Genomic DNA, 25,388 nt, shown 5'->3' with positions numbered 1-25,388 from the left:
GCTCGTTTTCAGTGGCCGGCTCTCATGCCCTAGCAGCCGGTTGCAATGGTTGGGGGTGTAAACGCTGCGCGGGAATCGAAGCGCCTTGTACCGAGGGAGGGAGTCTTCAGGAAAACGTGTGTCTGTATTAATAGCAGGTTTTAGTGAAACTTCTTAAAATGACCCCTTCCAGCAGCTTTGGGACTAACCTAATTTCAGGTGTCCCTTAGAAATAAACAAGCTTTTGCTTGACCTACCAGTCCATGTAATATTTGGGGTTGTGCCATTAATTCAGTGTATAAGGGGTTCTGTTACAGAGCTTTACAATTTTAAAATCTTGTGTTATGTTGTTTAAAATACAAGGTTTAAGGCACCTAGGTGCTTGAGTGGTGGCCATTGATACATTTCTAGCAAAATAAAATGAAGCTGAAAGATTGAAAATTCGGAGTCTAATCCTGCTCCTATTGCAATCAAAGACAGAAATCCCTTTTGACTTCATTTGGGATAGGATTAGACCCATTTCTTCTTTTAGGGCCCAATGGTGATCCCCAATTCTCACTAATTTAAGTGGGAGTTGATATGGGTGTTCAGGAGATCATATAATAGGGTTCTGTATTATTAAATTTAATTGTACTTTATTGGACTTGCTACCCCATCCCACACCCTGATCTATGAAGTTTCCCCACCCACTTTACATGACTAATTCTTAGTCAGTAAAGTGGTTTGTGCAATAGCAGCTTACTGAAAATTGCTGCCAAAATTCTGAATATGACTTCTCCTCATGCTAGACTCTTTGTTCATGTCTTAACTATTTCTCAGCTATTGTAATTCCCTCACACATGGGCTCACTGAGTCCATTGTGCCCAGAACACTGGCAACACATTTCTTTAACAGAGATGGATCCACTGCAAAACCCAAGACCTTAAGACTCCAGACTTTGGGGGAGACAAGAATTTTAGGGCTTGGGCCTGTTCTAATTTGTATGGCTTCTAATCAGTCCCTTAATCCAGTTGCCCTTTAGATTTTCAAAGCCCCTACAGATCTCAAGGGGTTGTCTACATGGTAGGATAATGTGCTGTACAGGGGAGTGATTTCTAAAATGCACCTAATGTGTTGTGCATTAATTGATCCCTTTAAATGCTGCTGACATGCACTAAAGGATCCATGCTACATTAAAGCAAAAAAGGGAAATTTTTGCACAGATCAATTAATGTGCAATTTGTTAGTTTGCTTTAGAAATCACATCCCTGTAGAGTACATTGCCCCCGACATGTAGAAAGACAAATGTCATGGATGGACATGGAAAACAGCAGCTTCCTTAGTCACCAATCTCTTACATGTAAAGATCAGCATTTTCAAAATGTCCATTAATCTTGGACACCAGTTGGGTGCCCAAATTTAATGAAAACTTCATAAAATGTAATATTTAGTCTCTCTCTGATTCAAGTGATTAATAACACCAGGGTGTTTTTATGTTACTTTTTAGCTCTATAGTTAAGTGTCTTGTGAGGCTTTATTAATGTTTGTAAATCACAGTAAGATTCTTAGGTAGAAGGTGCTGTAGACATGCAAAGTATGATTAATTCAAAAATTAAATGGATTATTCCTGCAATCATTAACTTAACTTTTGCACCACAATCCACAGGCAGAGTTCTGCTGCAGTCATAAATAACTCAGACACAAATGCAATACTTCAGACTAAACCTTAAGACTGCAGGTGCACAGAGCACTCAGATTAAAAGATAAATAGCTCGCTTTTTTATCTGTCTAGATTTTTTTCTACAAAATATTCATAGGGTGGTTGTTGTCATGGTTATTTCATGAGCAGGCTGGTGGTTTGAAACTGTTGCACCAATCCAGCTGTGTAGCACCATGTGATGTTTAAGAGAACCTGCAGGTGATTGGACATGAGGTTTAGTATGTAACTCCTGAGGGAGTGGCAAAGACTAAACAGAGCTCTAATCAGCGTGCAATAGCCTGTTTTTTTTTAGTACTTGTAAGAGACTAAGAGTTTGGCTGGGTGGATCTACAAGCAAAGAGGGGGTAAGGAGTATTTATATTGTAATCAGATTTCTAATTGGAATAGAAACATTTATTTGAAATAGATCAGAGTCACTGAGTAAATTTGAAAATCAGTTGTATGCACCTTTCTTAATAAGCAACAGTGTGTAGTGTATCAATAACTATTGATCTGACAAAATACTCACCTTGGAAAATGTATTCTAACAGGTTCTAGTGGTAATAGATAAAATATGGTTAGAAAATGTAGGCAAAAATAAAAATTTGATTGCCCCTCTTACCCCATTCCCCCTCCTCAAATGGATTTTTGTTGTTGTTGTGATTTTCTCAACCTCTTTCTCATATCCTGTTTTCTGACCTGTGCTAGAAATGGGGTAGCTGTGGGCCTGTATAATGTGACCATTTTGCGTTTGCTGTTTATTTCTGATTTGGTGGCAGGCTGCTCCATACTGTGAGACTGTTTTTGCAGCCTCCTTTTTCTGCCTTGCCTTTTAACAGCATGCTGATAGAGAGTTGTATGGCTTTTTTTTTTTTTTTTTTTTTTTTTTTTTTTTTTTTTTAAAGCAGCATTTGTTTGCAAAGTTACAGAAAGCAATCTGACCAATACAACAAGGGAATAAGAGACTTTTCTTACCCAAATGATGTTGGAAAATAGCTGCTGCATGATCTTAGGCTTCTACAGGGAAATTGGAAGAACAGCTGTTTATAAAAATCCTTCTGTTTTTAATAAAATATATATATGAACTGACCACAGTGTAAAACAAGCTTCATACTTCCATACTAGTTGATTCTTCATCTGTTAAGGACTTATCTGCACATACAATGTGTATTTTTTGTTGTTAAATATTATGTTCGGAGCCATATTGGTCCTTGGGGGGGGAAGGGAAAATAGCATTTAAAGCAAGACGGAATGAAAGAGATCAGCAATAGTTTAATCTTCCAGTTATTAGTTGTGTAATAAGAAACAAGCTTCATGTGGGGATTTTTTTGGGGCGGGGAGGGATGTTGTATAATGTGCTAAAAAATTCATCTGTTTAATGCATACGAGACTGGTGGCTAGGGAACCCATTGTTACTTTTATTATGGTTTTTAGTTAATCATCCATGAACAGCGGCTATTTTCTTTCAACATGCAAAATAGCGTACGATATCTCATAGAAGAGCTGATTTGAGTTAGAGTTCATTTAAAAACAAAATCAATAAATAACAAAAGTCCTGTCTTATTTCTGTGAATTAAAGATCTCATCATGCTTCATGCAAATGTGCTTTGTCAAAATTTTTCCACCTTCACTCCCTCAGTTTTGCCACATGTTGTTTGGCAGGTGTTGAATGCTCTCGGCCATTCCAGAGATGGTTGCATTTGAGTGGTGCTCTATGGATTTCATAAATCAATCTGATGAGATGGGCCTGACATAAAACTCACAATCCAGAAACTACAATGATAACCATGTGTTAACTGCCATTGTTTAAAATGACTTGTATATTTTTTACGCTATGATCATTGTGTTATTCCCTACTACAAAACCACAATTTGTGCTTTTATAATAAATAGAATCATTCTTTAAAAAGATGAAAAATATTTTAGAATTCTGCACATAGGAATATGATGAATATAGCCCAGTTCTAACTGATAAAATTTAAAACAATGATATCTGCTTAAAACCTGCTGTACTCTTCCCAAAGTAGTATACAGAGCTAATAGCTATTCTAGTCACACCTCCCACTTGAAGGGTTGTTTGAATTAAAAAGTGGTCACAAAGGAAACAGCACTAAAAAGAAAAAGGCTTTATGAGATGGGGAAATGTCTAACAGAGCAGAGTTTGCAATATATAAGGTTACATAATTTTAAAAGTGTATCCCCCAATGGATAGAAATGAGGCCTATGCAGGAACTTTAAAAACCAAAACCAATTGGATGGGGGTACTGATTGGAAACCTCAAAGATTAAAGAAGGGTTTGATCCCATAAGTTTGGATCCCGATGAAAATGAAATGAAAATTTCCATAAATTCCTCTCCGATGGAGGTTTCTGGATTGTGAGTTTTGCTTCAGACCCATCTCTACTCAAGATGCTGAAGGATGGGTCAGAGAAGTAGCAAGTTCACAATGTTCAGGACCCACTGAACTTTAAGAGAGAAAGTTTCAGGAAGTCTCTAGATGAAGGAATTTCAATAGCTAAGAAGATGAAAATGAAAATTTCAGTGGAGAGTCATAATTAAGAACAATCAGCAGGTGTTTGTGCAATATTAGTTTGATTAATCACCTTTGCTGCCTTGGAACTAGTCAGGTAAATTGTGTGGGAAGGTTTCTGGAGCAGGAAAGATATACTAATTTATTATCAGCATGGCTGGCTGGCTGTTTTTATTGCCAGAGTTTGGTTGAAAATGTAGGACTTGTCTGCATGGGAATGCTTTTCAGTGTAACTTAAGGTGTGAATTTTAACTTGTTGTTATATCTTATATCCCATCCCCGTGGATATTTATTCCAGTAGAAGTAGTTTGGCAGAATTAGACTTTAATTGTTTTATCATTTCAATGGGTAATATAGGTGTTTATTTTTAAGCACTTTTAAATTTTTATCTATTTAAATTTTCATAGTTGTGGAGAGTTAGACAACAATTATGTAATGACAGATGTCGAGATTCAAAAAGTTAAAGCTTTATAACCATTAAAACACAAATTGTCAACATCACGTGTCAATATATAAAGTAAATATATCCTTAAGTCAAACTCTAATAGGTTTTTAAACAGCCATTCCTCTTACTTTCTTTACTTTCCTATCTGTAAACTTTAATTATCAATGGAAATATTTTTTTCACCAGTATGTGCATGTATGTTGAAATCACATTTACCGATATATGTCTATTAAAAAAATCTAATCCACTCTAAGCCTCAAGTATAAGAGTGGTGTTTTTTCCGTTTAGCTTATATTGTCTGGAAAGGGGTTTAAGGTATACCATAAAAAGCCACTCGTATGGAATCAGACTGTCCACCCCTATTATACCAGAATAGCTATATCCGTAAAACCAGCAAAACTTTCCCATGTGGACAGCCCCTGAGATGCTCTGCAGGTGGAGGGCTGGAGGCCAATGAGAAGGCATGACCCCATTTGGTATTCTGTGATGATGGCTCTGAATGTGTCTCTCCTTTCTATCTGTTTTTTGTGTAGGTCAGTTAATCTCATAACTGTGGATTATGGTGTTATTAATGATAGATCAGCTGGGTCTGGGCCTCAGCCAGCACTCTAGATTTGCATACCCAGAACTCTTTGTTTTGGAGAGAGGGAGAACCTTGGGTTAGATTTTTAAAGGGCTTGGCACTCATAACTGGGGTCTGATGTTCAGAAATGCCCCATTCCCATTTGAAAATCTGGTCGTGAATGCACCAAAGATATGTTTGCAAACATATGCTGAGTTGTCTTAAGTCTGGCCACTCACTTAGGTGCCTAAATGGAAACTGAGGCCTTATGAAAATTCTGATCCTGGTGAACAAGTTCGAATGTTGTGGATCCATCCCACCTACCTTCAGCTATTCTGAGTTTCTGTCTCTGCTTCCTACTCTTATTGAGGAAGAGTGACTGAAGGCATTGGTCACTTTCCTAAATAAGGACTTTTCTACTGTTGGAGAAATTTTCACCAGTGCAATCCTTTTCCTGAAACGTAAACATGCAGCACTGATGTAAAGTTAGCTTTATGTATGTTACTCAGGTAACAGCACTGCAGTAGGCTTGATGTAGTGTGTCCACGTGAGAGGTTTGTGTTGGTGTAGCTATACTGTTATGCTGCTGCAAATGCAATGTTGCTAAGTTCTTCAATTTGATCACAAGTCTCAATATTTTGTGTTTTTTTTTTTTTTTCAAGCATCAGCTCCTGAAATCATGTTGTTATCTGAGAGTCTCAATTCTTTTTAATGAAGGTTTCTAGCTTTCATGGTTTGGGGGAGGGGTGTGGAGGGAGAGCTTGAAAGCATGAATTTTAAAGACTCAAACACCAGAAAGCAAATAAAAATAACCCAAAACTTATTCTTAAAATCTTATGACTCTTTAAATCTTATGATTATCTTTGTGGTTGGAGGTACTGCAAAGGTCACTAAAATGGAATTCTTTTTCTTTGAGGACTAAATAATGCTCCAAAAAGGGAATGGGGAAGCCAGATACGGGCTCCACAGGGTAATGTTTGCCTGCAGATGACATACCAAGTGCACTAACCCTCTGAATCTGAGGCATAGCATTGCTCAAACAGTGGGTGAGACCTTCTTTGTGCGTGGCCTTCCAGAGTTTGACAGGTCTCTGGAGATGCCTTTCAGACGTGGTTGGGTTTAGACTTGCTCATGAGGTTGCCAGTTTCTTTCTTAAATGAGATATGCTTGCTTCATGCAAATGTGCTTCTCTCTCGCTCTATTGTCTGAGGCAGGGCTCATCAGAAGATTAGGGAATGGGGGTATTATCTCCCCACATGCACAGAACAATTTTAATCATTATGAGATACATCTGACCCCGGTGATGGACCAGCCCAGGTTTGTTCCTGGAGAGCTAACAGGCGTAGACCCTGATAATGCCCTAATGCCACACTGGGAGTGCTCTTCCAAAGCTGCTGAGACATCCAGTGGCTTCCCTATCCCTACTCTGTGCACACTCCCGTCCGTGAAGATAGAGGAGCAGATGCACGAGGAGCCATTCTGAGGGGATCGGCACCATTTTCCCTGTTCTACCCCAAGCTCATGCCAAGGCAAAATGGGGAGATTAGTTGCCACCAAACAGACCTGATACCTCCCAGGTGCCCTCCCAACCATCCATATATGGTTCCTCTTCCCCGAGTTACTCATCTTTTACTCCTGCTACACACCTCTGGAATTGGTGACTATCAAGTTGTCTGATGCCTAGGGGTTAGACCTTGCTAGCTAGTGGACTTATCTACTTCCTCCTTAGCCTCATTTGGTGGGGTCATAAAACCCTTTATCTGCCCACTCAGGCAAGGATATTTATGTCCCGTGACTTTGATGGTCAATATACACCTGCAGATTCCTGGTTGCATACTTCCTAGGGATCTTCAGGTACATATATAATTTTATCTAACTTTGTTTAATTGTGTTATGGATATAAAAGCCTTTTATTATTAGGGTTGTGTATTTTTACTCATTACACAAAAAAAAAAAAAAAAAAATGAAAACACCGCTTGAGCACACTCTGCTCCCAAACATCATGTTTATCAACTATATGTAAAAATACGCTGCCTAGCTTAATTGCATACTGCTGCTCTAAATGATTTGTGATCACTTCTAAAATATAAAAAACAGTGAACACCCCTAGTGTGCTCACCAACTATTTAAAGGAATACGACCCTGTTCCTATATACTATAAACAGTTGAACCAGCTAGTGTCTTTAGTTTTTGCAGTGAGACACATACAGCAGCAATGTGGCTTGGTGCTCTTTCATGGAATTTGGAGAACTCTGAGTGTCTGTGGCTAGTATATCTCCACCTCCTTTCAGTTCCAACATTCCATCATGGAAATGCCAGCCCTCAATTTGACCAAGTTTGTGGAAACATACAAAATGGTTCCCTGTGTTTGTATCTTATCCCAATAATGTTTTACCTATAATGAAAACAACTTTGCTTTAGTAAGCTCTACTGTTTTTTGTAAATCGTTTTGATTATTGAACTAATCAACTTGTGAAACATTCATTTAAATATTAGTGCTAGATTTAAGTTACATGGCAAAGTGCTACAAAGAGGGTAGATAAAGGATTTTCAGGAATGGGGCATTTGTTCAGACAAAAATCAATCAGCGAATGGTATTGCACTACTTCTGAGATGCACTCACCAAAATTGCTTCTTGTTTTCTTTCAACTTACTTGCTTTTGTGAACAGAAATCTCTTATGGAAATAGCCAAAAGTCAAATTTTTGAATTGTTCTGTGAACAGATTTAACTGCAAGTGAAATTAGTAAAATGCATGGTACTCAATTGACATAATCCATTGCACTTTTCACTTTGACGCTAAAATTGTAAAATAAACAAAAGTTATTTATTATAATAAAATTATTGTAATTAATTGAGCAATTGTTGCTCTTTGTTAGTGCTGATCACTCAAGACACCTATATTTAAGCATTCCAAAAGATTTGTATAAGACCCCATTGCACAGAAGGGAAAGTTTCTTCATGAATTTCTGCATAAAATTGCTGTATAATTTGGTGCAGTGTGTCCTTCCTGAAATGAGTTTTTTAAGGTCCATAATCTGATTCCAGACAGCCAGCTACTATACCAAACATTCACATGGAGGATGAAACTTTTTTTATAAAGGTGTGTATGCAGAATGTCCAATAACTGGGTTTCATAGGTCAGAGATTTTCAGGCTGGAGGGGACCAGAAGATCATCTAGTTTGAGCTCCTGTAAATCCCCAATATTTTCTTCCACTAACCCCTGTATTGAATCCAGTAACAATTTGTGTTTGGCTAAAATGTATCTTCTAGAATGACATACATTCTTGATTTGAAGAGATGGAGAATCCATCGCTTCCCTTGGTTGATTACCCTCACTGCTAAAAATTTGTGCTTATTTTCCAATTTCAATTAGTCTGGCTTCAACTTGCAGCAATTATGTCTTGTTCTGCCTTTCCCTGCTACAGTAAGGAGCCCTTTATTAACCAGTAATTTGTCCCTATGAAGATACTTGTACACCATAATAAAGTGAAGTCTCAATCGTCTTTTAGATAAGCTATACCAGCGGTTCCCAAACATTTTCCCTGCATTACCCCATTTTCAGATGTGGTGTTTTCCCACTACCCCAGAAAGCATGGAAGTTGCCATTTAATAATGGCGTTTTCCATGCAGTGTGACCTCACATACACTGTACACATTTTGCTTTACAAAATGGCATCCTCTGGACTGAATAATCTCACACACACATGATGTGTGTGTGAAGTCATGCTGCATGGAGGGCATCGTTTTGTAGAGCAAAATAACATCCTCTGTGCAACATGACCTTGCGCATACAGTTCATGTGAGGTCACGCTGTGCGGAGGAGGCCATTCTGTAAAATGACATCCTCTTCATGTTCAGGATCACTGTGACCCCATCTGCTGATGAAGCGACCCCACTTGGGGTCACGACCCACAGAACTCCTGAGCTATACAAATTGAGCTTGTTAACTCTGTAAGGTATATTCTCCAGCCCTTGAATAATTTTTTTGGCTCTTTTCTGTGCCCTCTCCAGATTTTCAACATCCTCTTTACAATGTGACACCAAAACAGGATGCAGTATTTTAGCATCGCTCCCACTCAGGCCATAAACCAAGGTAAAATCACCTCCCTACTCCTACTCCATTTATACATCCAAGGGTCACGTTAGCCTTTTTTGCCACATCATCCCACTGGGAGCTCATGTGTAGTTGCTTGTCCACTTCATTAATTACTTGAATAATGGAATACAGAGTCGTCTTATAAAAATTTGTGGATAACACCAGACTGGGAAAGGGTACAAACACTCTTGTGGACAAGGTCAGAATTTAATCTGGCTTGCAAATAAGAGAACTGGTCTGAAATTAAGAAGATGAAATTCATTAAAGACAAGTGCAAAATGTTACACTTAAAGGAAAAAATCATATGCATAACTACAGAATGGAGAATAACTGGCTAGGCAGCAGTACAACAGAAAAGGGGCTGGGAGCTATAGTGGATCACAAATGGAGTATGAGTCAACAATGTGATGCAGTGGGGAAAAAGGCTAACATTCTGGGGTGTGTTAAGAGGAGTGTCATATCTATGACACAGGAGGTTATTGTTCTGCTCTAATTGGCACTGGTGAGGCCTCAGCTGGTGTATATGTTCAGTTCTGGGTACTACACTTTAAGAAAGATGTGGACAAATTGGAGAGAGTCCAGAAGAGAGTAGTAAAAATGATGACAAATTTAGAAAACTTGACTTATGAGTAGTTAAAGCTGAATATGTTTAGTTATGAGAAAAGAAGACTGAAGGGGGACCTGATGATAGTCTTCAAATATGTTAAGGGCTGTTACAAAGAGGGTGGTGATCAATTGTTCTCAATGTCTCACAAGAAGTAATTGGCTTAATTTGCAGCAAGGGAGATTTCACATAATGCATCCTTAATTTTTTCTGGAAATAGATTTTCATTCAAATTTATGGGGTAGAGGAGAAAAAAAATTGCCCTACATTCTGATTGTACAAGAAATATATAGTCCCTGTGGTCCTGATGTTGGTGTTCAAGATCTCTTCACCTTCTAACCAGGTGTATTCCCTTTATATCAAATAAATACATGTGGTGGTCTTTGTTTTCATGGAGGAATAAATCCTTGCTTTGTGGTATATCTAAGTAAAACTTCAGAGATCTAAAACTTACATAATTAGTAGCCACTAGTGAATTCCTTCCTGAACAATAAACAAGTAGATTCTAAACATCTTGACTTACCTTGGGAGGAAATCTGCTTATCTCTTGTATTGTCCAGAGGCAGAAAATACAAAGTTAAAGAAAAGGAAGGGCAGTTCAGGTGCAAAAGTAATTGAGGGAAATTTCAGGTTCCTTAGGAGTCAACATCTGATAACAGGAAATTTAGGACAAAGCACAAAGAAAACTATAGTGTGTGGACGTTGGAGATAGTTATGTGTGTCCTAATAAGTCACTTCTCTAACTTGTATTATTATGGTGTAACTAAGGCCTCATCTACCATAGTCCTTCCCCTCATTGCTGAAGCAATGGCGCAGCTCTACCAGTGCTGACAACGATGGAAAACCTAATGTACATGGTCCACTGATGCATTGATCATCATTTGATAGAAGAAACAGTACTCTAAAGTTTCATACTGCTTCACATAAACAAGAGAAAGACGCAACCCTTGAAATAGGTTGAAGGAAATACAGTTTTGGAAGAAAGTGATTGAAAAAAATTGTTAATCCAAGTCTGGCTGAATTTGACACTTCTGATTTATTTTTATGGTGCTTAATCTGCTTTTACCTTCTCCTTTGTCTTCTTGCTGCCTACCCCCACTTTCCAAGTTTCACTATTCTCCAAGCACACTGCACCAGAATGTGGGTAGCTGGCCTGCATCAAGCAGATTAAACACCCATCACCACCCCTTTCAGAAAGCAGACTTGACCCATACATTGTGGATGGGTGGGGTGGCAGTTTTCAAAAACAGGTAATTTTCTAGCATAGTCAAGACCTTCAAAGCTGTGGCAGAGGCAGACCATCAAGAAACATGAAATTGTGGCAGACAGAATAGTTGGACACTAGCCGGGGAAATGAAAAGGGAAAAGACGAGGCTTAGTGTTCTGGCATAATTTCCTTTACCAAGTGTGGGAGAGGTTCTCACAGGAAGTCTGTTTTGTGACAGTGTTTAACCAAAGGTCTGGGGAAACTACTAAATTAATTAGCTGAGTCATGTAACGTGCATTACAAGCCATACTATACCATCAGTGCACTAACAACTATTTGGTTTAAGAAGGCAATCCATTACAAATCCTTATTTTCAGAGGCTTATAACTTTTTGAGTAAATATTCTATTTGAGTCCATTAGGGGGAGTGCAGTTTAACTCTGATGACCAAAAAAAGGCTTTCCAGTGAGCTTCCTATGCAATGAGAACCAAGTGCCTTTGAACATATTTGAAAAGAAATTGTTTGGCAATAAAATGTTTTATAAGCACTTCCTATTCATTTAAAAACAAACAAGCACCATTTAGTCCTGGCAGCAGGAGCAGAAAAACTAATGCTTTCATACATCATGGAGTCAGTTGAACTTTACTCTAGATCAGGGATAATCCTGTCATAACCCCACTGAGGTTAATGGGAAGTTTCTAGTACTTGGCATCTCTCATGATCTAACTTGCATTCCTTACTTGAGCAAAACTTTTATTGATGTCTATAGCAGTTTTGCTAATGAAGGTGCAAGTAAGAAGCATGGGGCCCTTAGGATGGGTCAAATCAACAATTACACCCTTTATGTACGTAGCAGAAAGCTTAGGTAAGCCATACTCAGAGAGCTTACCTGGGGACAAAGGTATTTATGAACTGACATCTTGTGACAGTGCTAGCTGTAGTAGCAGCCAGGACACTGACGTTTCTTCTGCAGCACAGAGAAGCCTTAATTGGAATGCAAGCTTAATTGGAAGCCAGTTTCTATAGCTGGGAGAGAGGAGGGGGGAATTACTGGGTGGTAATTTCTGGGCTAATAAGACAAGTCAGTCAGTAATCCAGTGGACATATATTTGAGAGGAACAGAAGATCATGGAGAGGTCAGAGGGTGAGGTAGGGAGAGGATAAACATTGTCAGGAAGTCATCTCCAGCTGTATACGGGTACTTGTCATATGCTTTGTTATGCCTTGAAACTGAAAGTTAAATGCATGGGTGCTGAAAAGGAAACAGCCTGAGAGACCATGAGAACAGGTGGGCGGTGCTGTTCACTGGTTAGCTGATGAAGCACCCTGTGGCAGTCTACAACTAGAAATGGGGAGGAAGAGAATCAACCTTATCAACCTGATATTTAGGTAGTGCTTACAGGAGTCCTAATGATATGGTTCATATTGCTGTGATTAGTGGTTGGTGGGGTTTTTTTTGTTTTGTTTTGTTTTATTTCTTGTATTGCAAGATGGGCCTATGTGGACAGGGAGACAGTGCTATCCAGGCCCTTACTCTGGAGAAGTAAATTTGATTGATTTAAATTCTACTTGGTAATAGATTATGGTTTGGTTAGTTGGGACCTTTTATGTGTTTGTTCATTCATTCATTTTTTAAAAAAAAAAGAGACAACACTGAAAGTGGGGAGACTCTATTACAGAGGAGGTTGGCTGGAAATCTGATGTAGTTTCCAGTGGGTCCCCGGTTGGGCCAAGAGTGTGTGCCACTGCTTTGAAAAATGGTGTTTGAATACATTAGAGCAGTGTTTCTCAATTAAATTTGGCCACGGAACCCTTTTGAACTCGATAAATAATTGCAGAACCCCCCAAACTCTTAACAGTATTTTTATATATGGGGCCAAAAAAAAGTCGACATAAGAACCTTTTAGACTCCACGGGGAAATTACACTCATACTTGATACCCTCTGCCGAAAAATCCAGGACATCTTCCCTTTTTTGGCGGCGTGGAGAACAGCTGCTCTCGGTGGCGCGATGTCACTTTCTCATGGAACCCTAATAGTGTTCCCGCGGAACTCCAGGGCTCTGTGGAACACCAATTGAGAAACATTGCATTAGAGGTGACTTACAAATGAAAACACACTGGATTTGTCACTTTATATGCTGCTTTTTTTTTTTTTTTTTTTTAAATGACTAAAGCTCTGAAAGCTTGTTATTTGAGGCTGGGGGAAGCAGGGGTAAGGGTAACTGCTACTTGTCTGCCTTGTCTTCCATGAAAGACTGTAGTTGACTGGAGGGTTAGTAGGATTATAATTTTCTACTGGTACAAAGAAAATGAAACCTGAGCATTTGAAGGTAAGGTGTTTTTAGGGAATGGCTACCATAGAAATGTTACAGCAGAGTTACTGTAGTGATGGGGTGTATACGCTTACTTTGTACAGTGATGGAAGGGATTCTTAAATCACTGTAATACCTCTACTTCTCCAAGAGGTAGTAGCTAGGTCAATGGAAAATTCTTCTATAAAACCTAGCTAGCATTGTCTACACTGGGGCATAGATCAGTTTAATTACAACTCTCAGGTGTGAAAATTTCAGTTGCCTGAAGATCAAATTCAAGGTATAGACCAGGAATCCATTATAGTGCTTGAAACTCTGGCATTGTATTTGTTGTTTTGAGGTGTTTTTAATCATACCTATTTAATTTTTGTCAAATGCCTGACAAATACCTGTGAGATAATGTGGTTTATTTGTTTGTTTTTAAAGTTATAGGATATGACTATATGGCCAAAAAAAAGTGTTCTTTAACTCTGGTTAAAATAGTAGTGAATGAAAATGCTGCTCTGCTTTTAACTAAGGCTTGCAACTCAACTTAAAGCGTGGAGGGGAGACTGGGGTTGACGTCACACTAACTACTCCAAGATAAAGAAAACCAAGCAGAATAAATACCTTTAGTTGGGGGCAATGGAGGAGGCAGAATCTTTTCAGGCAGTCTGCACAGTGCTAAAAAAACCAAGTGTGTGTGTAGGAGGGGGCAAGGAGTTAAGATACAGTCCCAATCTTATTTTTCCTTTGCAATGTTCCCAGGCCTTATATAGTGTTAATAAAAACATTGGATTGAGCGATATGTTTTATGGGGCCCCCTGGCATCGACAATATCTTGGGTTACAATCTTACATGCAGGAAAACATAAGGAGTTTTTTGTTTTGTTTTTTTAATAGGAGTCCAGATGCTTGATATAATTCAAGATTATCAGAAATCTCTGTTTATAAAGGATAATGCAAAATGAATTGCTGGGGAACCAGATGGTATAACACAATGTAATCCTCTTCTATGTAGGATCCAATGGCAGCCTTTCAGGAAGGAAAATCTTCTGAAGAAAGCAAACATAAGCGCATTCCAAATGGTTCTGGAGCATCTCAAGGCCAATGGGGAAGAGCCTGGTGAGAGAGGCTTGTCATGCTGACTGAATAGACTCCAAATGTGATACTGTCCACTCCTGCTACTACCGCTTTCCTTACAAGCTTGGCCCCATATTTCAAAAGACTATGGGCCCTCAATAAACAAAGGCTGCACCAGCCTTGAATTCTAAATTACAGTATGAAAAACCTAACCGCAACATGGCTGAATACTGCTGTAGCACAGACTTGCTATAGGGGGTTATTAGATGTAACACACAGCACTTTAGGCTAGAGTCACAAAGGCACTTAGGCACCCCAGAGGTAGGTGCCTAACTCAGTTTTAGGCTTCACTGTGATCCACAAACTCCCAAACTCTACAGGTGCCTGAACACACTCAGTTCCTAAATTCCATGCACACTGCTGCCTCGTTCTAGGCATATGGCTGCCTATCTTCTGCCTAAGCCCCAGAGCAATCCACAATCCAAAGGAAAATAGGTGTTAGCGTCAGGGCCTAATCTGGTAGGCATGTTCAGAGACTGCCTACTGGGTCAGTTCCTGTTCAAAATCTGGCTGGAGGGGAAGGAGATGGTGGTGGGTGGTGAAGTTCAGGGCAACTGCACCTGTATTTTTCACTCAGTGGTCCAGTAGGGGTGTCCACTCTCAGGCTTCCAGCTCCACAGCTGTTGCCTCTGTTGGCAGGAGACCCATGAATCACTCCCTTCTGACGAGTGTATGTCCAGGCTGAACAGTTTCCTGCCTTCATGTATTACTCAGTGAAGACAATCTGCTTTAGCAGAGCTGCTTGCTTTCTCTTTGTAGACTAATAACAGAGTGATTATCGGTAGAACTGTGCGGTAATGTTTGTAAGCAAGCCTACTTTATTCATAGGGTAAAAGGCATTACAGAGAAAACACATTAAAAACCTACACACACGTTAATAAAGTTAATCCCAGTCCTAACATGGATTCTAGCAGGGGTACTCCTTCAACCTTCCCACCCTAAGGGATACCTTGTGGTTACCAGTTTATCACAGCTTCAGCTCAGAACAAGCAAACTCCTAACTAGTTTAGTCCAGATCAGGGGTCTGAGATCTGGAGTTTCCAGAAGCAGGTAATTAGTATACAATAAGTCTTTTTTCCCAGGGTCTATTTTTCAAAAGGTTGGCTTTGGAGGGGAGAATTTGCATTCCCCTTACTTTGAGGTACTTCCTAAGGAATTCATTTCACCCATATTGTTCCCAAAATACTGTTGAGCTTTCTCATCCCTGCTGGAGACTGCATTAATGTTGTGTTCCTGCTAAAGAAATTCCATACAGTCTCTCAATAATACATAAACATTTGCATTTCTAATACAATGTACCTCTGAGGCATTAACCCAAACTCAGTAAGGTTTAATTTAATTCAGTAAAGTTCAGTAAGGATATTGTCAGTCTGTCACAGTGCCCATCTTATAACTTTCAGCACACTCACAGGGGATGTGGAAGACCCAAGTTCAGTTTCCACCCTACTCCCTCTGCTAGTGTGCGAGAAAGGATTTGAACAGGCATCACCCATTTCTCAGAGTGCTCTGACCACTGAGCTATGGAATATGCTAATAAAGGTTTCTCTCTATGGCTCCCACTAAAGTTGTTCCATTGTGGATTAAATAAATAGACCTCAAACCACCTTTTTAGGATGGAAAGTTGGGAGCCAGGCACAGAGACACGTAAATAGCTTGCTCAGGGTCATGCAGAGAGTCTGTAGAAGAGTCAGGAATTTGAATGAGTCTCCTATGTTTCAGCCCACTGCCTTAAACACAAGCTCAGCCTTCACCTCCTCAGCTTGGCAACAAATAGCTACTTCCAAGAGAGCACATCACAAACTATACAATATACCTCTCCTGGCTTGCTCTTCTCAGAGTATTTTATTTTACCATAATAGTTTCTGCTCTGTAGACTTTTGCTAATGTGCAAATGAATTCATACGGCATGCTTTATAAAGCAGCACATTTTAGTGTAACTGACAAACTCTCTAAAACTGAAGCTCAGTGGAGACAGACCCATTGTTTCGATGCAAAATTCCTTTCCGAAGATAATCTGTGTCTTTGTTACAGGGAGGTAGACTGGTTTTCCTTAGCCAGTGTCCTCTTCCTGCTTACGTTTTCTCCACTCATCGTATATTACTTTATAATGTCATGTGATCAGTACCATTGCTCTCTGATGGACCCCATCGTTGACGTGCTCACAGGAAATTCCCATCTGTCCGACATCTGGAACAAGACTCCCTCCTTGAGCTGGAAAGCTGCTAACATCTATGTATTTTGGGTCACTTTCCAGGTAAATCTTTGAGTTGCTTTATTACAAACTGAAGTCCAATAATGACTCCACATGTTTGATCTAGGTATGTGATGCTTATCTCCTTTCATGACTACTTCTCTAGTGAACCCTTTTATGTGAAAAGGATATAAGAAGTAAAGTAAGTCTTAAGATCTATTTGGGTGTCATAAACTATATGAATTTAAGCACTTGACAAACTGAGCATAACATGCACACGGATTGCTTTGCCATCACTGTAGTCGGAATACCACTTATGCCTCGTGATAGAATCCTTCTACAACAGAGCAGCTTTCCTCCCCAGTCTCATTCCACAACATGCTGGGACATTGGGGTCAGTACTGACTGACTCAGGGGGATGATGCCACCAAATGAATCACCAACATCACTTCCTGCAGAAGCTGTGGGTTTTTTAATAGAGTATCTCATCCAAGGACAGACTCAGCCCTTCTGTTAAGAACTGACAAGATCACAGCTGGAGGCGATATGACTGCCCTGCACTGTAATGTGCTCTGATAGGAGTTATATGAAATAACTGGGTGATGGGAGATAGATTTAAATCAAAGCGATTTAAATCACCGAGTAGAAAGCCTGGATTGAAATCATTTATTTTAATCAACTTCTCCATTTGTACTTCAGTTATTTTCTAAAGAAAGGTGCATTCTTTGATGAAACCATTAAAACATGTTGATTTACAACTTGATAGAGCCTTTCCCTAGATTTGGTACTTAGGATGATACACTTAACATTTATTTAAACAATTGTATAGCTTAATAGTTTCAGATTGTTGTTGTACTTTCTTTAGTATGTTAGATAATGGTGATTGATATATTGATTATTTACTAGACAATTCACTTTTTGCTCATGATTTCTGTCAAGCTGCATTAGGATGGTAACTGGAATTTAATTAAACACACACAACAGCATATATATTTTATTTTTATTAAAACAACCTTAAATATTTGGGATACATTAACTTCTCATATTAAAATATGTTTCACATTTACAACTAAATTAAAATAAAATCTGAATTTAATACAACACATGTTAAGGCCTAAACTTTCTTATAAACAGTTTTATTTTAAAAAGAAAAACTTATTGTAATTTAAATAACAAAACCAAAAATCTGATTTAAATAAAAAATCAATTTTAACCTCCCCTCTTCCCTCCAACCCCGGAAAATCTATTTTTATTTACCGTATAGCGTGAGGTGATCTTAAAGGGTTACAGACAGGTTAAAAATCAAGTTTTACAATTTTGTGCATTACCCAGAGTTCTCACTGGGTATAATCAAGTAGCTTCAATAGCTGTTTAAATAAAGGCTAAGTAAATATTTGGCTGTTATGGTTAGTAGACTATTATTATGCTTATACTACAGAAATTGAGCTACTTTTACATCTAATGTACTTGTAATTTTGTATGCAATTCTTTCTCTCTTTTTATTGTACTTTAGTTTCTCATCTTATTCAGTGAAAATAGATTAGTTTCAACTTTGCTTACAGTCAGCTCCTAATCAACTTCAGGTTCTTATCCACTAACTAACATGTGATTGCAAATACTGCGGAAAATATTTATTAAAAAATATTCTTCCATTTTTTCCCTCTAATTTAATGGAAACATGTCTATTGTATTAGCATTTATAAAATATTATTTAGGCTCAATTTGATATACTTTGATACATTTTTAATTGTATACAAAAATTCTGCAAGGAATGCCGGTTTATGACATTAAAGTAAATGGCCTTTTGGTAGGTCTGCATATCTGCATTTTCAACGTCTGGGTCTTGTACATAAATACTAACTTGTAAAACGTGTGTGTGATTATTTATTATTTGTACATTCTTTGCATTATAGGTAATGTTATATATATTAGTTCCTGATTTCTGCCACAAGTTTCTACCTGGATATGTAGGAGGAGTACAAGAAGGTGCTCTGACTCCTGCTGGTAAGGGTTTTATTTTTTCCCTTAGAACATACAATGTATATATCCTTTTAAACGACACTACCTCCATTAGATCTCTTATCTGCTATAGTTTAATTGAATTTTAATCTGGATATTTGGAAGTGGGAAATGTAGACAAACACTTTCATCATGTACTTTAGAGAAGTAGGTTGTGTGAAAACCACACACTTCCTTGTCTTTTTGCTGTGATTTTTATCTTGAGTTGTTTAACTTCAATTAAGAAACATGCTTCCCTACCCACTCAACCCCTCACCCCTGCTTTCTGAAGTCAAGAGCAGGCCTAGACAGCTATGTTGATAGTTACACCAGAGTGTCATCAGGTCTTGTTGGTTTGAAGGCCACAATAAGACTTGAGTATTTGAGAGAAGGAGATCTTTTAAGTGCTCCAGGAGGAGCAAAGAGGCCAATAGAAAGACTCGTTTTCATAATGACCCATGGAGTTGTACTCTGAGATAGTGTCTATGCCCAAAGCTAATAAAAGGCATATTCCTCTTGTACTTAATTCATGCAGTATTGCAGAACGTTGAACAATTTAACTCTTCCTCTTTAGGCACAGTAAACAAATATGAAATCAATGGACTTCAAGCTTGGATCATTACCCATGCTCTCTGGTTTGCAAATGCTCACTACTTCCACTGGTTCTCACCCACCATCATTTTTGACAACTGGATTCCTCTCCTATGGTGTGCTAATATTCTGGGATACGCAGTTTCCACATTTGCCATGATTAAAAGCTACTTTTTCCCCAGTAACCCTGATGATTGGTATGTTCTTGTTTAATACTCATATAATGCAGTGTTGTTGGGAAATTTGACATGTGAACATATATCAAAACTAAATTAGGATGATCTTAGAGTGGGAATTTACCTTTAATATAAGGTACTACCTTCATTGGATCAACCTGTATCATCTTAATTAATAATGACTTGGTTCATGTATTAACACAACTTCAGGTCACAAAATGACAATAGTTCATGTATTGGAAAATCAACTGAAACCTATATTCAAATTTACATTCACATGCAAATGCAGCAAATTATTTATCTCTACAATTTTTGTATACCTTTTAGCAAATTCACCGGCAATTTATTTTATGACTATATGATGGGGATTGAATTTAACCCTCGAATAGGGAAGTGGTTTGATTTCAAGCTGTTCTTCAATGGCCGGCCTGGTATTATAGCCTGGACTCTAATTAACCACTCCTATGCTGCCAAACAACAGGAATTGTATGGTCAGGTGACCAACTCGATGATCCTTGTCAATGTCCTACAGGTAAGTTTGGAATGATGGAAATAAACCTTGTTGGAAACTGGATATTAAAACCAACTAAATCCTCGTGATAAAATTGAATGTACATTTATTTCTTGTTCACATAGAATAACCTCGGCCATGATCATGCATCAGGACCTGCTAGTGTGGGCCCTTACACTCATGCAGAGTCCCACCGAAGTCAGTGGCATAGCACGTCCACATCCACAGAGTTTGATTCAGGATCAGGGACATACTTCATTTAAGAAACAAATTGTGTCTTTCATTCTATAGTCTGGAAACAGGCCTGATCCTTTCCCTGGGACTGTGACAAAATTCCAGTTGACTTCAGTGGGACCAAGATTAGAGCTGCATGTCATTTTTGTTACACCACATTCCGACCTCCCTCCTTCCAGATGCTGCGTGCACAAAACGCAGCATCCTGTCATGTTCTGTGCCAAAAGATGGTGTTCACCTGGTAGGGAGAGACACTGCACCTTCCCACCATGGAGTCTAAAACAGCAGTAATGGCTGCTAAAACTGTTAGCTAACGCTTTTATGTAGATGTTCACACCTGTGGAACAGCAAAATCCCTTTGGCATGACTCCTGGTGTCCAAATTATTTATTCTTTAAAAGTTCTCTGCTATATTTGAGTGCACATTATAAACAATCTCAAAAGTCTTCCTGATTTATAGTGTACTTTTTGTGCAATCAAAATATGCACACTTTTTAAAAAAAGTTAATCATCTGGATTTATTAAATGAGGACTGATGTTGGCTGATAACTGCTAGAATCCCAGCCTTGTGCCGGCAGAGAACTTTTTTCAATTTAAAAAAGACTTGCTAGTATTTTCAGCCACATGGCACCAAAGATATTAGAATGGTGTGGAAGCCTAAAATCATCACATGGCTTTTTCTTTAGTATGATAGTTTAGTTAGGGATAAAAAAGACGTTTCTAGGGATAGTTAGTTTGGGGGAGGAGTAGGCAGGAACTGGAACAAAGAGGAGACAAAGGCATGAGGTTGACCAAAATAAAGGAGAGGGTGATGAGTTAAAGCAAAAGAGAAAGGTCAGGCTTTGAAAGCTGTTGGTCCTGGGCACATGAAGCAAGACCACTGGACCAGAGCAGTTCATTCTGGTCCATTTCAGAGTATAGGGAAATGGTCTAAAAGACAATACAGTCACTTCTGCCTCCTGCTGTGGCTGCTGGTAATCCTGCTGTGACCAGCATACGTTGAAATCTCTGTCATGTAAAAGCTGATCTAGTTTGTCACAAACCTATATAGATTAAGGAGCTAACTAAAACCAACACAAAGTCAAAGGCTATGTCTACACTGACAGCAGCAAACGATCCAGACGTGCTCAATCCATCTGGAAGTCCATTTAATAAAACCACCTCCCCAAAAAGTGTAGTGTTGCGTCGACAGGTACTTGTTTCCCATCGGCACAGCACAGTGGAGATGGTGCACTAAACAGAAGTTACAAAGTCGACAGGAGTTACGCAAGTTACTCTGAGTAGCTTGAGTAACCCTTGTTGACTGCTGCCAAATTTTGCTGGCAGTGTAGACCAGGCCAAAGACTAACACTCAACTGTGTCTTGAAATGAACCACTGTGCCTTTTGTGTGTACTACATTAGCACTGGATCTCATGATCCGATGTGATTGATTACCTAGGTACAGTGAGATGCCTAAAGGGTATTTTCTGGGTTTAAGTGGGTTTTGTTTGCATGCAAACATCACGTTCCATCCCAAAGCAGGGCTGTGCTGTTACTATTTTCTGCCTAGAGTGGCTTGGCTCCAAAAAGTTAGCCACCTTGAAAGTACCAAACTACAACTGTACATGTGATCCATTACTACAATTGTGGTAATATATATATATATATATTTTTAAACCAACTGTTTTGCCATTGTAAAAATGCAGGAAGGTTACCAGACTGTTGCCGCTGGATAAAACCAACAGCCTGATCCTAGTACAATGACACTGGTTGGCTGACAGATGTTTTAATTGCAACAGAGCATTGTTCTAAGCATAAGATACTTATTTCCAGGGTATTTATGTGTTGGACTTCTTCTGGAATGAAGCTTGGTATCTGAAAACTATTGATATCTGCCATGATCATTTTGGATGGTACCTGGGCTGGGGAGACTGCGTTTGGCTGCCTTACCTCTACACTCTGCAGGTAAAAATGTAGTTGCACTGGGAATAGCATTTTCATGGAAGCAGAACAAGTTAAAAATAAATATAGAAACCCTAGAAATGGCGGCATGACTAGCATCCTAAATAAATGGCTTCTAGGTAAACTGAGTTGCGTATCGTAGTAAAAAGCTAACAGCAGTGGTTCCCAACCATTATTTGTTAGACCCCTGCCAGCCAGCCATACTTTGGCTCTTACCAGCCTTAAAAATTAACACAATGATCCCAACATGCTCCCAATCCCAGATTTCCTCCCATTTACCCCCCCAGATATGTATGTCCTGTACTGCCCAGCCCTCTCATGGACAGTACAAATCTATTAAGTCCATTGTTCCTTTAAGGGAATAATATGCACACATTGTTACCCCAAATGGAGTTACCCAGACACTTCAGCTTGAACACACTGGATTAGATAAAACAAATTTATTAACTACAGAGAGAGAGATTTTAAGTGAGTATAAGTAATGAAGCATAAAAGTCAGAAATTTTTACAAGAAAAATAAAACATCTATTGATGCCTAACTTAACAAACTACATTAGATTCAAATTCACTGTAACTCTTCCTCACTCGACAGGGTTTATATTTGGTTTACCATCCTGTACAACACTCAATAGTGAATGCAGTTGGAATCCTGCTGTTGGGACTGGTTGGCTATTATATCTTCAGGATGACCAACCACCAAAAAGATCTCTTCCGTCGCACGGATGGGAACTGCAAGATCTGGGGGAAGAAGCCAAAATACATTGAATGCTCCTACACATCAGTGGATGGGACCAAACACTACAGCAAGCTGATGATTTCAGGATTCTGGGGAGTGGCTCGCCATTTTAACTACACAGGCGACCTGATGGGCTCCCTGGCGTACTGCCTGACTTGTGGCTTTGGGCACATCCTGCCTTATTTCTACATCATTTACATGACCATTCTGCTGACCCACCGCTGCATGAGGGATGAACACCGTTGCTCCAGCAAATACGGCAAGGACTGGAAGCACTACACTACTGCAGTTCCTTACCGACTAATTCCAAGAGTATTTTAAGACTGAGAGTTCCAGACAAAAACCTATCTTTTTTTGAAGAGAACTGCCTGACACCAGCAAAAACAATTTCCAGTTTTCTGTGATATCTTGTGCGGGAGAAAGCGTGGTTTGAAGAATAACTCTTCACCTTCTAATGTAACATGTCCCCAATAGCTATTTTAGACCATTGTAGCAGTAAAATGGCCTGCTCTAATATTTAATTCTTTGTTAATGTTTTGTGTGATCTTTTTCTCCAAGTAAGACAGAAAGTTAAAGACTGAAGAACCTTTGTTATAATCTAGATCTTGAAATGTTCTTTCTAACATTTTATTGCTTTATATGAAAAGGATGAAGGCCTGAGGGGGAATATTGGGCCAGATCCTTAGCTGGTATAGACAGACATCACTGAAACAATGCTGGTAGTTACACTAATACACAGCAGCAGAGGATGTGGCCCAGAGTTCTCAGATGTTCCTGTTTTAGTCTCGCATAGTTTGTTTGCAGTGTGAATTAGGTTCTAAATAAATATTTGATAAGGGGAAAGAAATCTTTCCATTGCAGGTGTGTTATACCAGGCACTGCTGCCTGTCAGTTCTGGATTACCAGGTAAGGAATAAAAACACGTCCACATCAATTAGGTACACTTAGCTTTAATACGCCTTATGCTCCGAACAGCAGAGGGAGACCCTAGGGCTCTGCGAAGTGACTGCAGGGGAATGCCAGACACTTCATGTGAGTTCATGGCGGAGTCTCATGGTGTAGCTCGCATTTCAAGCTTTTATACAGCATAACATATTTTCTCTAGGAATTAGCAGGGATTGGCTTATTGATAGCAACTGACTTAGCTAGCATTTTTACTTTTCTTGGCACAAAACACAATGAGATAACATTGCAGAACAGGTTAAATAACCTATTCACTACTCAGCCGGTCCTGACCAGACCCGCCACGTCACTATTTCAAACATGTCACAACATCTTCCGCAGAGTACACTACAAGCTGGGGGGACTTGAATCTTCATCACTTGTGACCAAAATCATATCTGTAACTGAAAAAACCACATGGAGGATAAATCCCTGGCTTCAGCATGCAAGTGGAAAAAAGCACGGTTGTTGAATACTCAGTGTTTTTAAAATATAGGTGTCGTCACCCCGCCCTCTCCCCACCCCAACCGAGTGTCCCCTTCTCCATTGGACCATGTCTTATTGGGTGATGCTGCATGAACAATAGCGGCTAGAGCTTTCCAAAGAGACTGGATACAGTCCTTGCCCCGAAGAGTATGCACCCTAAAAAAGGTAAAGACAGATACAATAGGCAAGCAAAAGTAATCAGGATGATAAGCAGATGTCCTGTCAGATAAAACTGTGGTAGTTGTGTGTACAATAAATACTAAGTTCTCCGCATACATGAATAGTTAACTCAAGTAAATACATGACTGACTAGTTTCTTGTAAGCATCACAAAAGTATTGATCTTGGTGAGGCATTTAAATGAGGAGACAATGGTGGCTTTGCAATCTAGTGTAGAGGAGAAACTGCAATAGCAATGCAAAAGTGATAAAAATTATTATTGTGAAACAGTAAGTCATTAAACTTGCCTGTGCCTTTACTGATCCTTGCTGTGGCAGGTAGGGCTGCTCCATAGCACCCACTGTGAGCCAAGCCTGGTATTACAGGCACTCCTTGCTTTAGTCCATAAATGGAGGACACATGTTGGGCACAGGGTGCCCCCTGCTGTAAGCTTGGCATCAATCTCTAAACAGCGGAGTATCAAAACTCAGAGTTGGTTCAAGGCCTTTAACTGATGAAAACAATCAAAGGTTAAGTGCTTAGTTGCAGCACTTGAAGGCAAGGCCCTGGCCTGGTTCCAGGCTAGAACTTAGGTGCTCCTCCTCCATCCCAGTCTCGCCCAACTCTGCCGCTGAGAAGAAGCAGGCAAGTTGTCTTAACTGGCCTGGTGGCTCTTAATTGGTCAGTATTTCCTCTAGACCACTGAAGGACTATCTTGTTAGTCACCTCAGTCAATTTAACTTGATGAGGGAGTATTAGGGCACTGATGCCTCCAGCAGGGGACAAAGACGACCTGAGAGAGACAGACCGACACACACACACACCCCAGGGGAAAAGCCTGTGTTTTGGTATGGAGAGCCCTGTCAGTGTCTCACAGGAAAGGCACAT

The 25,388-nt window shown here is 39.3% G+C and overlaps 1 protein-coding gene across 2 annotated transcripts; it reads left to right on the top strand.

The window, feature by feature from the left end:
• The first annotated feature begins 1,901 nt into the window (after positions 1 to 1,901).
• Positions 1,902 to 23,435, top strand: DHCR7 (7-dehydrocholesterol reductase). 2 transcript variants are annotated; one of them, XM_067558211.1, is made up of 9 exons: positions 1,923 to 2,022; positions 9,207 to 9,288; positions 14,415 to 14,518; positions 16,568 to 16,790; positions 18,641 to 18,731; positions 19,300 to 19,513; positions 19,820 to 20,024; positions 22,050 to 22,181; positions 22,771 to 23,435. In XM_067558211.1, the coding sequence occupies exons 3-9, from the start codon at positions 14,421 to 14,423 to the stop codon at positions 23,233 to 23,235; spliced, it is 1,428 nt and encodes a 475-aa protein (XP_067414312.1). In that variant the 5' UTR covers positions 1,923 to 2,022; positions 9,207 to 9,288; positions 14,415 to 14,420; the 3' UTR covers positions 23,236 to 23,435. The 2 variants fall into 2 exon arrangements, with proteins under 2 accessions (XP_067414311.1, XP_067414312.1); XM_067558210.1 differs by lacking the exon at positions 9,207 to 9,288 and having other exon boundaries at positions 1,902 to 2,022.
• The last annotated feature ends 1,953 nt before the right edge of the window (positions 23,436 to 25,388 follow it).

Source organism: Emydura macquarii, unplaced genomic scaffold (genome assembly GCF_026122565.2).
Source record: "Emydura macquarii macquarii isolate MOO-44397 ecotype Brisbane River unplaced genomic scaffold, CSIRO-AGI_Emac_v2 contig_1876, whole genome shotgun sequence".
Taxonomy (NCBI): Eukaryota; Metazoa; Chordata; order Testudines; family Chelidae; genus Emydura; species Emydura macquarii.
Note: the sequence above shows the minus strand (reverse complement) of the source record. Positions and strands in the feature narration are given on the sequence as shown.

Excerpts from the sequence above, each read along its gene's own strand:
- DHCR7 (XM_067558210.1), top strand. The coding sequence starts at position 14,421 with ATGGCAGCCTTTCAGGAAGGAAAATCTTCTGAAGAAAGCAAACATAAG. Across the intron at positions 14,519-16,567 it reads GGCCAATGGGGAAGAGCCTG|GGAGGTAGACTGGTTTTCCT; the intron begins GTGAGAGAGGCT and ends TCTTTGTTACAG. Across the intron at positions 22,182-22,770 it reads CTTACCTCTACACTCTGCAG|GGTTTATATTTGGTTTACCA; the intron begins GTAAAAATGTAG and ends CTCACTCGACAG.